Genomic DNA, 12,944 nt, shown 5'->3' with positions numbered 1-12,944 from the left:
AATGTAACCATCGTTATAATTTCAGTTCAAACTCAGCTATATTACTTTATCGAAGGTATTGAATGTGGTTCTGCTCTAAACAAAGGCTTGATTCAGACTGCCTGCCAACGAAAAATGTGAAGCTTTTATACTCAAACAGCAACCGTAGGTTGGCAGAACGCTACTGCCATGAAAAATGATGGCAATGCCCCCCAAAATGGCATTACCAGCAAATTTAATGGCAGTCATGTGATCGCCATAAAAAAGAACGTTTAAAGAAATAAATGGCAGCTATCTTGGAAAAGTATGCAACTGGTGCAAAGAAAGGCTCTGATCATAGCCCTTAGTTTGGGAATATAAACATTAACAATTAAAAAAGGATGAGACTCTTTATATATGACTGCCCTTGACCTTTAAAATGCCGAAGTTGCACAGAATAACAAAATGGCTGACATTTTGCGAGTACAGAAAACTTACGATCAATAAATGCAAGAAATATGGATATAACATCACCAGCGGTGAGGAAAACACCAACATATTGAAGAAAGCTATAATTGAAAGTTAACAACTAGATGCCGGAAACAACGACGCTAGCTTTAACGATATTCGGAACAATCGGCCCAGGGTTAAAATAAATACGTCTTAAAAGGAATAGAGTATGTTTAAAAGGGCATAGTATAAGCTGCTGCAAAAATAATTATATTAATATGGATGCATTATTATGGTTAACCCATTTGCCTGTAATGGTCATAACAAATATTTAAAATAAATGTGAACAGATGATAAATATATAAGCGATAATTTGACTTTTTTACTAGGGATTTCAGACCACGCAGCTATTATTGAAAAACATAAATTTATAAGGATATTTTTTTCTATCTTTATGCAAATCATATGTTGTTTTCTTTTTTTTTATCTTAAATGTCAAAGTCATAAAACATAAATGCTTTAGTTTAAGAAATACAAATTGTCAACGACTAAGTAAACCTCATGAAATGGAAAATGCTCATGCTGTTTTATTTACGCAGAATTATTGTTGACAATTTACAGAGACTGGGGTATATCAAGACAAATTATCGTATCCTAGCCTTCAGAGTTGTTTTCAACAATAGATAGGTGGTCAAATTTACTACAGCTCGTTCGTACTAGATATTAGATAAAACTAAGCCACATAAAAATGTAGGAGGTTGATAACTTATAGCCTTTATCCCATTTTAAATGAACATTATGGTTGAAATACCATAGTGGGGTATTCTGGGAAAGATGCAGTACGTTTATTGGAAGGGGTAACATAAGTGTTAGTGTGTTTTTATATGCATATATCTTAATTTGAGTTGTAAAATTTATGACCTAAATATTCGGTACCGGGCTTGTTCTATTAATGTATCGTTAAAGGTATTTGTAAGTGTATGTTGTAATTATTTACAAACGCATTATTTCAAGAAAATAGCCAGGATATGTGGATTAGTGCTCAGAGTTACAATGAGGCAGTCTTGAAGGCCAAAGAAAAACTAAGATTAACGGACACAGAATTTTCATTAGAACAAGGTTAGCATTTTATAGTGTATGCATGGTTGTTTACCTTTGAATCTGATCATAAAAAATACGGCATGCTTAAAGTGGACCAAATAATAGCTCTTCTGTTGTTGTTGTTTTAAAAAAAAAACATAGTCGAGGTTTTGTGGTGTAGTCTTGGTGTAGTGGTTGGCGCCGGCGTTGTTGTGAAAACTGTAAAAGGCCTACAATGACTTGTTACCGCAGTTTTCGCTGATCGTTCCTAGAGGGTATTCACATTATTTATCTATATAACTATGTCGATGCGCTTGTACGCTTATGTTCCTCGTTCAGGGTCGTTTGATCTTTGCCTTGTTTCAGGTTTTGATTCCTGGGGTTCGCCATGTATTATTCATTGTGTTTTAAATATTTTCCTACATTTGTTATGTCTCTTTCCACTGTAAAAGAAGCAAAAATGTCTCCGTTCGTCCATTGAGCTCTTAATTTTATTTTTCAGCTTATCTACTTAATTTTATCTACTTTAATTTGATACATCTTCACATCATCAATACCAGAATAGTAAACATCTTATCTTGAATCTAATTAGAGGATGTACCAATTCTGAACATTCATGTGTAATATCAAAGACAAAATAATTTCAGATGAAGACGTCCTTGACACCTGGTTCTCCTCGGCATTGTTCCCATTTTCGGTGTTTGGATGGCCAGAAAACGTTAGTAAAATATTCTTACCGATAAGGTGTTAGGTATTAAAGAGATCGTTTTCGGAACTGGTTAGTTAAAGTATGACAGCTTTTTAAAAAAGTGAACATGTACTGAGCTACGAAAACATCGTCAGACCGTGATTAGATGAAAAATGCAATGTTGGAAAATCCTTTTTAAAAGACGAACATTAGGAATGATTTGTAGCTCATGGTCATATGGTTGTTACTCAAGAGAGTTTTATTCAAATAACTTCTTAAACTTTTTTGTATTTGTATTTACTTAATGGATATTTTATGTTTTTGATATATGATTCTTCTGTTGGTGTTTTACAGACTGTGGATCTTTCTAGCTATTATCCTAACAGTTTGCTAGAAACTGGGAACGACATACTCTTCTTTTGGGTGGCAAGAATGGTCATGCTCGGACAGAAACTAACCGGGCAGTTACCGTTTTCAAAGGCATGTCAAAGCTTTACAATTGATAATTTAGTCATTTTCACTATTATAAGTTATTATATTTCATTATTTCAATTGCATTTTTACGTTAGTTTTACCAGGGCATTGTGATCTGTGGTATAACAATATGTCTTAAACCATTATTTCTCTATAGGAACTATGGTTTGATCTTCATTTATCTTTTAATGGCTTTTATATGAACAACAATGTTTCATATTGCCTCCGTTATCATAATAATAAAAAACACGATGTTGTAGCGAATGATGTTTTGCTTCTCCAGTGTTTGATAAGCAATTACTATTAATTGTATTTTTTTCTTTCTGGGCTCTTTGCGGGCCTTGATTAACAAGTATTGTATAGTGTATTAATGTTCTCTTACACGGCACTTTCTTAGCCTCTATTTACAAGTATTATATATATGTATGAAGGTTCTCTTATACGGCACTTTGCGGGCCCTGATTAACAACTATTGTATATTGTATAAAGGTTCTCTTATACGGCACTTTGCGGGCCCTGATTAACAAATATTGTATATTGTATAAAGGTTCTCTTACACGGCACTTTGCGCGCCTTGATTATCAAGTACTGTATATTGTATTAAGGTTCTTTTACACGGCACTTTGCAAGGCTTGATTAACAAGTATAGTATATTGTTTAACGATTATTTTACACGGCACTTTGCGAGCCTTGATTCATTCCTATTGTATATTGTAAAAAGGTTCTTTTACACGGCACTTTGCGAGCCTTGATTAACAAGTACTGTATATTGTATTAAGATTCTTTTACACGGCACTTTGCAAGGCTTGATTAACAAGTCAAGTATTGTATATTGTTTAACGATTATTTTACACGGCACTTTGCGAGCCTTGATTCACTCCTATTGTATAGTGTAAAAAGGTTCTTTTACACGACACTTTGCGAGCCTTGATTAACAAGTATTGTAATAAAACTATTTACTTTTTAGTATTTAGGTTCTCTTACATGGCATATTGCGAGCCTTGATGAACAAGTGTTGTATTTACTATTAAGATCCTCTTACACGGCACTTATACGAGCCTTGAAGGCTTGATGAACAAGTGTTGTATTTAGGTTCTCTTACATGGCATATTGTGAGCCTTGATGAACAAGTGTTGTATTTACTATTAAGATCCTCTTACACGGCACTTATACGGGCCTTGATTAACAAGTATTGTATTTACTATTAAGGTTCTCTTACACGGCACTTATACGGGCCTTGATGAACAAGTATTGTATTTACTATTAAGGTTCTCTTACACGGCACTTATACGAGCCTTGATGAACAAGTGTTGTATTTACTATTAAGATCCTCTTACACGGCACTTAAACGGGCCTTGATTAACAAGTATTGTATTTAGGTTCTCTTACATGACATATTGCGAGCCTTGATTAACAAGTATTGTATTTAGGTTCTCTTACATGGCATATTGCGAGCCTTGATTAACAAGTATTGTATTTAGTATTTAGGTTCTCTTACATGGCATATTGCGAGCCTTGATTAACAAGTATTGTATTTAGTATTTAGGTTCTCTTACATGGCATATTGCGAGCCTTGATTAACACGTATTGTATTTAGTATTTAGGTTCTCTTACATGGCATATTGCGAGTTTTGATTAACACGTATTGTATTTAGTATAATAATTAAGGTTCTCTTACATGGCATATTGCGAGCCTTGATTAACAAGTATTGTATTTAGTATTTAGGTTCTCTTATATGGCATATTGCGAGCCTTGATTAACACGTATTGTATTTAGTATTTAGGTTCTCTTACATGGCATATTGCGAGTTTTGATTAACAAGTATTGTATTTAGTATTTAGGTTCTCTTACATGGCATATTGCGAGCCTTCATTAACAAGTATTGTATTTAGTATTTAGGTTCTCTTACTCGGCAATTTGCGTGTCTTCTTTAACAAGTATTGTATAGCGTATTAAGGTTCTCTTGCTCTGCACTTTGCGAGCCTTCATTAACAAGTATTGTATATAGGTTTTCCTACACGGCACTTTGCAAGCCTTGATGAACATGTATTGTACATTGTATAAAGGTTCTCTTACACGGCACATTGCGGGACTCAAAGGGAAGGAAAATGAGCAAGTCATTGGGAAACGTCATCGATCCTATGGATGTGATATTTGGCATATCTTTAAAGGTGAGACTAAATAAAAACATAATCGTTTTGTAGAGGATATGACCTAATTGGTGGTCATTCGGCACGATAGTAATGAAATAAGGTTTTTGAATTAAAAAAACGGGCGTTGGTTAGTTTAAATCCCATTTGATAAACAAGTTTAATAACTTTGGTATTGAATGACCAGGATGCTGATGTTGTAATTCATTACGCTTTATTAGTACTACTGTACGTTGCTTTATAACGCGTACACAACTATTTTTTTTCACTTCTAACCTCATGTCTAGACTATTAATTATACATTGTTTATCGATAATACAAAAATTAATTTATGATTTGGGGTCATTTATGATATTGTGTTTGATTCTTCTGTTCTGTGTCAAGGCGTTGACACTGTGCCATTACATGAGGCTTTTGTTTTTAACTTTCGACTACTGGACTTGTTTCTGTAGTTTTCCATGTAAATCATTAATTAATTATTAAAGATACATACAGTTGAATTGTTCTTTGTCATCAAACGGGTGTGTCAAATTTTATAAGTGAAGGCAAACATATCAGTTCCGGGACTGATTGTAGTTTTTGACTTTCGTGAAACCCATTACCGCCTGGTGTCGCGGGACTTCTTTTTATCTCTTAAAGTATAACAAAACTGGTTTTATTCCGTTCAATACAGAACATAATTTGGCGCCTTCTCTTAAAATTGCCCTTGAGTGAATGGTTTTGAATTTTACACACTTTTCATTACACTACGACAGACCCTATGAGTTAAATTGCATTACTTCCCTTTAATCATTAACTCTTTGACACACATAGATTTATAATAATTATACATACGATGTTTACTTCAATAACACTTGTTAGTCGAAATTCAAACTGTAATCAAGAAATCATAAAGATGTTTCTTTGTCACACCAATCATTAGGAACTATACAACAGACGGCAATATTGCCAAGCCTATGTCATCACAGCAAATGTTTATGATTTCTGAAGCTGCATTGATGAATTTATATTTTTATGCGTGTATGGTCTGATGTGAATTTTGTACGTTTGAGTCACACATTCAATGTTATTTGGGCTCTTACTTTCGACCTCTACGCAGGGTTTATATTTGAATCAGTATATATTTATTTTTTAATTGAACAAAATTTCTCTCTTTTTTAAATAAACATAATAACCTTTTGAATGGTCTCAACACAATATGAAATAATTGAATATTGGACGAACATTATTGTAAACAGTTGATGACTGTAAACCCCATTTTAATTTTGTATCACTTTAAACGGTTTAAAATGCTAATGAACATTTTGTTTTGAATTTGAAACATTGAACCATACCGTCATTTCAATTTCATTTTCAGTTCAAATAAAGAATGAAATACAATCTGCAATATTTTACCTGTAATGTATTTTGGGTCATTTATGTTACGTATTGGAATTTGTTTATAATAAAAATGTTTCTGAATAAAAAAAAAAATACACCCAAACAAGTAAAGTTTATTATTTTAAACGTTTCGGCGTAACGCCTTCATCAGTAGACATAAACAAACAATATAAACAGGAAGTTACGCCAATGTCATATACCTGGCGCACATACATAAATGTTTACAATGGATGGGATTGACTCATGGGCCTATGACATTTATGCATTTATTAATGAAATATGAAACTTTTAGTTATCAGTAAGTACTACCCTTTCAATGATACCAATATAGTATGGGGATCATGAGGCATAAGGATCTATAATTATTTCCAATTTGTGATAAAAGAAAAAGCCTCTTTGTGCCTCAGATAGATCAGTTATCTGTTTGTTTGCCTGTAGGACCTCCAAAAACAAGTTGATACGCTTGGTTTTGACCCAGTTGAAATGGAGACTGCCAAAAAGGGACAACATAAGGACTTCCCTGATGGCATACAGGAGTGTGGCACTGATGCTCTTAGATTTGGCCTGTGTTCGTACCAATTTAAAGGTATAAGAGGGGTTGTTTTGCATATGTTGTATTTTGTAAAAAAACACCAATGAATGCAAATGAATATTCAAATATTCAATCGAACGTTTTGTATTGTCAAAACCTGTGTTTGAATATTCGACGTTTTGTTGTTTTTGCATGGATAGTGTTTGTAATATGATTTTGTGCTATAAAACCTGATTATTCATAATAACTTTCTTCTTTACCAGATCCAGAAATAAGAATGAACATTGACCACGTGCAGAACTACCGCCAGTTTTGTAACAAAGTATGGCAAGCTTTTAAGTTTGTACGGCAACAAATTGGACCTAATTTTGACGGGAGGAACATTGATATTTCTGTAAGTATAAATGTAATGTGGCATAAGTAGTTTGGAGGTGATTCATGTTATTACAAACCTTTGCACATTCCTATTCCGGAAATGATCCAATCCCAAATTGAATGCTTCTTTGCACAGTCTGTTTCACGAAATGATTCTTTCCACCATTAAATACCTGTTGATGGTGTTTCTAAGTTGTTGATGGTATTTTGTTTTCTTTTTCAGTCCATGTCATCGTCGCCAATTGATGTTTGGATACTTGGAAGATTAAGCCATTTAGTTAAACAGTGTGACAAGCATTTCAATAACTTTGATCTACATCTTGTCACTCAAGCGCTTTATAATTTCTGGATAAATGATTTTTGTGCAATTTACCTGGTTAGTGTATTTTTTAAATGCCGATTTATATAAATACAATTTTATGCTCGACGGCTGTCGTTAAATTGTTATTACATTATGACTATCTTTCATGCTCGAAGAAAAATGTAAACATTTTATTAAAACATTGTATGGACGTCGTCTGTCATAATTAACACGATAATCGCTCGAGATATTTTCATATTAGACTTGCTACACATGCTACCAGAAATAATACGCACACGTGTAGCATCCCATACGTCTAGGTAGTTTTGACCCAATTTGATGCATTCGGAACTCCTCGGCCTTTTTTTCAAAAACAACCTCGGATGTATTTGGACGGTTTACATACTAAAAAAGTGGTACGTTTAAGTCCGCTGCAAGTAGATCGCGTAGTAATTCTATTTAGCAGTTAAACTTTGTGACTTAACTCTTGGGATTCTTCATTATGTTTGCATTAATACAATTCAATGACAATCAATTTAAACTTAGATCAATAGATACAACTCTAAAACACTACACTTAATTAAATATATAATTCAAAATTTTACGAACTACTTCAACAGATGTACCGGCATACATCCGAGGTTGTTTTTGAAAAAAAAAATGGCCGAGAAGCTCCGAATGAATTTGATGATCGAGATAAACGGAATCGCCTTATCATCGGCTTGAAGTGCCATAAGCAGTCTTAATTAAAAGAAACCATTTAAACCCTGACATTATTCACAGTGCACCATTTATTTCTTGCAGGAGTATTCGAAGCAAATGACAAATGGGGAAACATTCTGTAACGTTCAACGTGTTCTGTTCTTTTGCACTGAGACGTTTTTGAGGGCACTTAGTCCATTTATGCCTTATTTGACTGAAGAACTTTATCAGCGACTGTTGATCCAAAACGAGACGTCAATATGCATGGTGGATTACCCAATAACGGAGAACGTACGTGTTATTACGTTGATAAATATGTTAAGATTGGGTAACTATGTTATAAGCAAACCGTTAAAACTATACCGACTTTCATTGTTAAGAACATTCATCCATAATTATGCGTTTTGCAAACTGTTAAAGGTACATTTTTCACCAATGTTTTTATTATACTTGTGTATTGCTCAATTATTATCAATTGCTGAATTATCAATTATCTAAAGTATTGAACATATCATATCATCTTGACAAATCTGGATTCACTTCCTTTGTTTAGTATCCGTGGAAAAATGAAGCAATAGAATCGGACATGGAACTTGTGAAAAACGTTTCGTCCGGAACTCTTTCACTTATGAAGCTGTTTGAATTATCCCCAAAATCTTCAGAAGGTACGCGTATGATGTTCATGTAAACCTTGCACTTTTGACGTTATGGATTAGTGATGATACGTCTCGGACAAATATTTTGAGTTGTCGTCTTGTTTGTCTACGTCGTTGTCGATAGATTCGCTTTTTCCGTCCAAACCTTTTATCCTGTTGATATCTCCAATAGCGTTCAAGATATTAACATGAATTTTAAAAGCCATACCCCTCGATTGAATAAAATAGGAGGAGCGATGACATTCGCTTACGTTGAAAAAAATGTTTAGTTCATAATATAACGCAACGTGAGGTTATATGAAGTTGTAGTCTAAGTACTTTAACTATCTTAGTACTTGTTACTATTTTCACCTAAACCAGCTTTTGTCTTATTTTGTAGTGTATATACAACTGCAAGATTGTTCCTTGGACACGTATATGCCTGTTATCTCCTCACAACTTAAAACAAAATATGTATCTTTTCTGGCGGATGATCAACCATTGCCATGCCGATGTTTGCAGAAAGAAATATCACCTGGGATAACCGTTTTCGTTAGAATAGAGGTAATCCAGTTTGGATATGTCATGGAAAGTCGTGCATGCCATTAAATGGATACTTCATGTATTAAAAATATTTTAGAATGTTTGAATAAATTACTTTCATTTCATAAACGTTATTCAGTGGTATTGACTGCATCACTGCCCACTTCCTAACAAGACCAATTCTCTCACTTGATATGACGCCGATGGATTAACTTCCTGGTGGCTTTGTACAAAAAAACACACCTTCCCCGTTACAAAGGCGTCATTGTAAAAAGTTATGTTTTCTCAACATGACGCATCCTTAATCCTTTTATTCGATGCAATTGTCCTGGGTTTTTTTTTTCTGCTATTCATCTTGTCAAATAATGAAATCTAAGCTTCTCTGCTTGATTTATTACATTCGTTCTATTTAAAGACGCCAGTAAAATTAAAGAGCAACTTCATAAACTTGAATTGAATAGACTTGCAACTCTAAAAAAGATTGAGATATTGGAAAAGAAGCGGCGTAAAAACCATCCTGATATGGAAGACAAGGTATGTGAATGTTAAAGAGTATATCACATATTTATACACAGAACACATCTTTATTATGCATAGATAATAAGTTATATCTTAAAGCCAGTAAGTAAAACTTCGATGTTTAGTGATTCTCATGGTTGTTAAATAACTACACAAGTTGATAAAGTAGTTTTTAAAATTGTTTATATAAAAAGATCCATTGATATATTACAACAATTTGTGAAACATGCACGGCTTTGTCAAAACTGAATAAGGCTACACTCGATTTCTAAAATAAACTTTTTTTATTATTTTCAGATTGAACAATTATACAACAAAGTTAAATCAATAGACGGACAAATAACAGATATCCAGTCCTTATCGATTTGAATGTAATGCCTGTTAGTGAACGAATGCTAAGGTGTTCAAAGTTGCTACGTATTTGCATGTAATCCCATTACTGTAAAAGTACTTTTGTGTCGATTATAATTATCAACACTTTAAAACTTTTGAATTATTACCAAATATCTGTGTTATTTGATAGAAATCAACTTTAAGAACAAGTTTCACATGTGTTAAGTCTAGCTCGCTATTTTTTATAATAAAGTTTTACCTTGAATTTGTATGTTTCGTTTCATTCTTGATAATAATCTGTTTCCATGCATACATTTTAATGGGTTTATTCGTCAATGTACATTTTAATGTAATAGTTTATACCTTAAACCACATTGTCGGGTAATGTTGTATTTATTACTAGATAACTAGACCCGTTAACCGTTCACGTTTCAAACATTGGGTTGCGCTTCACTATTTGTACGGTAACGTGTACTTTGTGATCTACATCATCCATGTATATGTGCATTTTACACTTTTATAACGTCATTTACGATAGAACGAGGAAAGTGATCGATGCGAATTTTAGCGAGCATACAAGTACATTGAAATTTAATATTCAATTCGCACTCGAGTTTTAAACCCGACTGTAAATGTATGAACTCGAACACGCATACCTTTAGTTTCGCAGCATTTTTATTGAATGGTTACCATGGCAACTAATTTTTTCGTTTGCCTTTCATCTTCATATTTATTATACTATTAATTGTAAAATGCAACAGTCAAGCAGTGAATGGAAGAATGTAAATGTTCTTTGACTTTAACCTTATTGCTAGCTCATTCTTCAAAATATACGGATTTTTTAAAATTTCTTAAAACTAGACATTTTTTCATCATTTTTTTTAACGTGAAATAAATGGCTTAAAACATTGTGTAAGCTCTGATATTTAGGAATGTGTATTAAATTGATAGAAAATAAACAAAATGTGTTGTTTTACATTATTTATTCAATTTAAATTCCTAAGTTTTGAATTTGACCTATTTTGGCAGAAAAATTGAATATATACATGAAATATTCTTCCACTATTATAACCATGTAACAGCAAAGCTCTAAACTACTAAACGTTTTTATTTATCTAAGTTTAATTTCATTTAGAAATGCCACACTTCTTCAGCGATTATAATTAAATCTAAACCAATTTCGTATGCATCAGCACACTCTGTTGGCCGTTCCATCAAGAGTCAAAGTAGCGTTTCTATCCATGAATGATTTAAAATCAGTGAAATGTTTATATAAAAAAAAACAGAAACAGTAGAGTTTTCGAAAGTCTAAAGATAAACCACGTTTAATGGCACAGGGTCAACCCCAAAGACATAAAACATATTTTTTAAACAAACAATCACACACCAGAAACATGGAAAAAAACAGCACAAATCCCTACATACAACATAATACAATTTACTGTTTTGTATTGTGAAGAAAAATCATTGTATTTGTAAGTAGCTATATAAGGGCGTATATAGATTAACAATTGTGTGATAGGATAAGAGAATCTTCGTGCGATTTTACTTTAAAAGAAACTATTGAATTGATAGGTGAATTTCCGAATGTCAACTTCAGATCATATCCGTGGTACTGTTTTAACTGTTTGTTGACAAGCTAGGAAATACTGCAAAGGTGTGTGACCATAATTTTAATTGGGATAAACAACTTTGGTTGTATTATGTTTTTAAAAGAAAACAGGTTTTGTGAAATTTGCGAAGTTCTTGACGATCACCTTTTTATTTGTGTTTATAACAATAACCCTTGACACAATATATAGTGAATAGATGTTACTTTTAACACAACACATCTTACGTAGAACTAGATACCACGAATAGTTCTTTTTTAAACCTTTGCATATAAATATAAGTTCCATCTTCGACTAATAACACCACCCGCGTTGGAGCATTTTCAACACATAAAAACATGACTTACGGGCATATATAGGCCTTTATTTTGTGTACACGCTTTCCGCCTACGTAAAAAAACATGTTAAATATAGTTGAGCGCGTTTAGCATTAGCGCGGGATCACACAGTAAACTATTTTCGCAAATGTGGACCCAGGCAACCCATTGATTGGAATACAATCCATGTAGAAAAAGTGATAAAACATCACTGTACGTTAATAGTGAACATGCTGAAAACCAGTATCGTCAAGCAGGGCACGCGAAGAGCTTCTTATTATGTCTTTATTCAGTTGGAACGTTTACTATAAACATATATTTTACAACGATTGAAGAAAGTTATGCCAGCTTATACTAAGTCACTCTCGTTGGCACGACGTTGCAGGAGAAAATCTACATGTCCAGATTGGACCCGGGTCGCCTTAGTGAGAAGCAAGTGCTACTCTCTGCGCTAACGGGACAACCAATTGAACGTTTATTCTAAATGAAACATTCTTAAAATTAATTTCTAAAAAGCTATGATCGTTCTCTTCTGCCAAAACACTAAACTAGAACCCTTCTTGTTGGTATTTCTACAAAAAAAGTCATAATTAGAAGCAAATATATATTCAAAATACTTTTCAAATCCACTAGACGTTAAATCCGTTTTAACCGCATTTGAAGCATAGTATATACGCGCATCTTGCGTGTACAAGTACACCAATTGTCACTAATTGAATAGGTTGTATACCCTTAGGCTTTAAAGATATATCTATCCATCAGTTAATTTATTTGTTTATCTCAAATTTGAATGTTGACGACAATCAGTACTTTTAATAAAAACATGGCAAAGCGAAGATCTTATTTGTCATAGGCTTACCCTGATTTAATTTGCACAATACAAAATGGCTGTAATT

The 12,944-nt window shown here is 33.2% G+C and overlaps 1 protein-coding gene across 1 annotated transcript; it reads left to right on the top strand.

The window, feature by feature from the left end:
- Positions 1–4,719: 4,719 nt before the first annotated feature.
- On the top strand, positions 4,720–12,532 carry LOC128224335 (valine--tRNA ligase-like). Its single transcript, XM_052934151.1, has 9 exons — positions 4,720–4,822; positions 6,620–6,767; positions 6,977–7,107; positions 7,312–7,464; positions 8,194–8,382; positions 8,645–8,756; positions 9,127–9,291; positions 9,685–9,803; positions 12,434–12,532. Exons 1-9 carry the CDS (start codon positions 4,760–4,762, stop codon positions 12,530–12,532), a joined length of 1,179 nt encoding a protein of 392 aa, XP_052790111.1. The 5' UTR covers positions 4,720–4,759.
- Positions 12,533–12,944: the final 412 nt, after the last annotated feature.

Source organism: Mya arenaria, chromosome 17 (assembly GCF_026914265.1).
Source record: "Mya arenaria isolate MELC-2E11 chromosome 17, ASM2691426v1".
In the NCBI taxonomy this organism is placed as follows: domain Eukaryota; kingdom Metazoa; phylum Mollusca; class Bivalvia; order Myida; family Myidae; genus Mya; species Mya arenaria.
This window is presented reverse-complemented; position numbering and strand designations above follow the sequence as displayed.

Coding starts and splice junctions, on each gene's coding strand:
- LOC128224335 (XM_052934151.1), top strand. CDS start 4,760: ATGAGCAAGTCATTGGGAAACGTCATCGATCCTATGGATGTGATATTT. Junction 4,823..6,619: donor TATTTGGCATATCTTTAAAG/GTGAGACTAAAT, acceptor GTTTGCCTGTAG/GACCTCCAAAAACAAGTTGA. Junction 7,108..7,311: donor GGAGGAACATTGATATTTCT/GTAAGTATAAAT, acceptor TTTCTTTTTCAG/TCCATGTCATCGTCGCCAAT.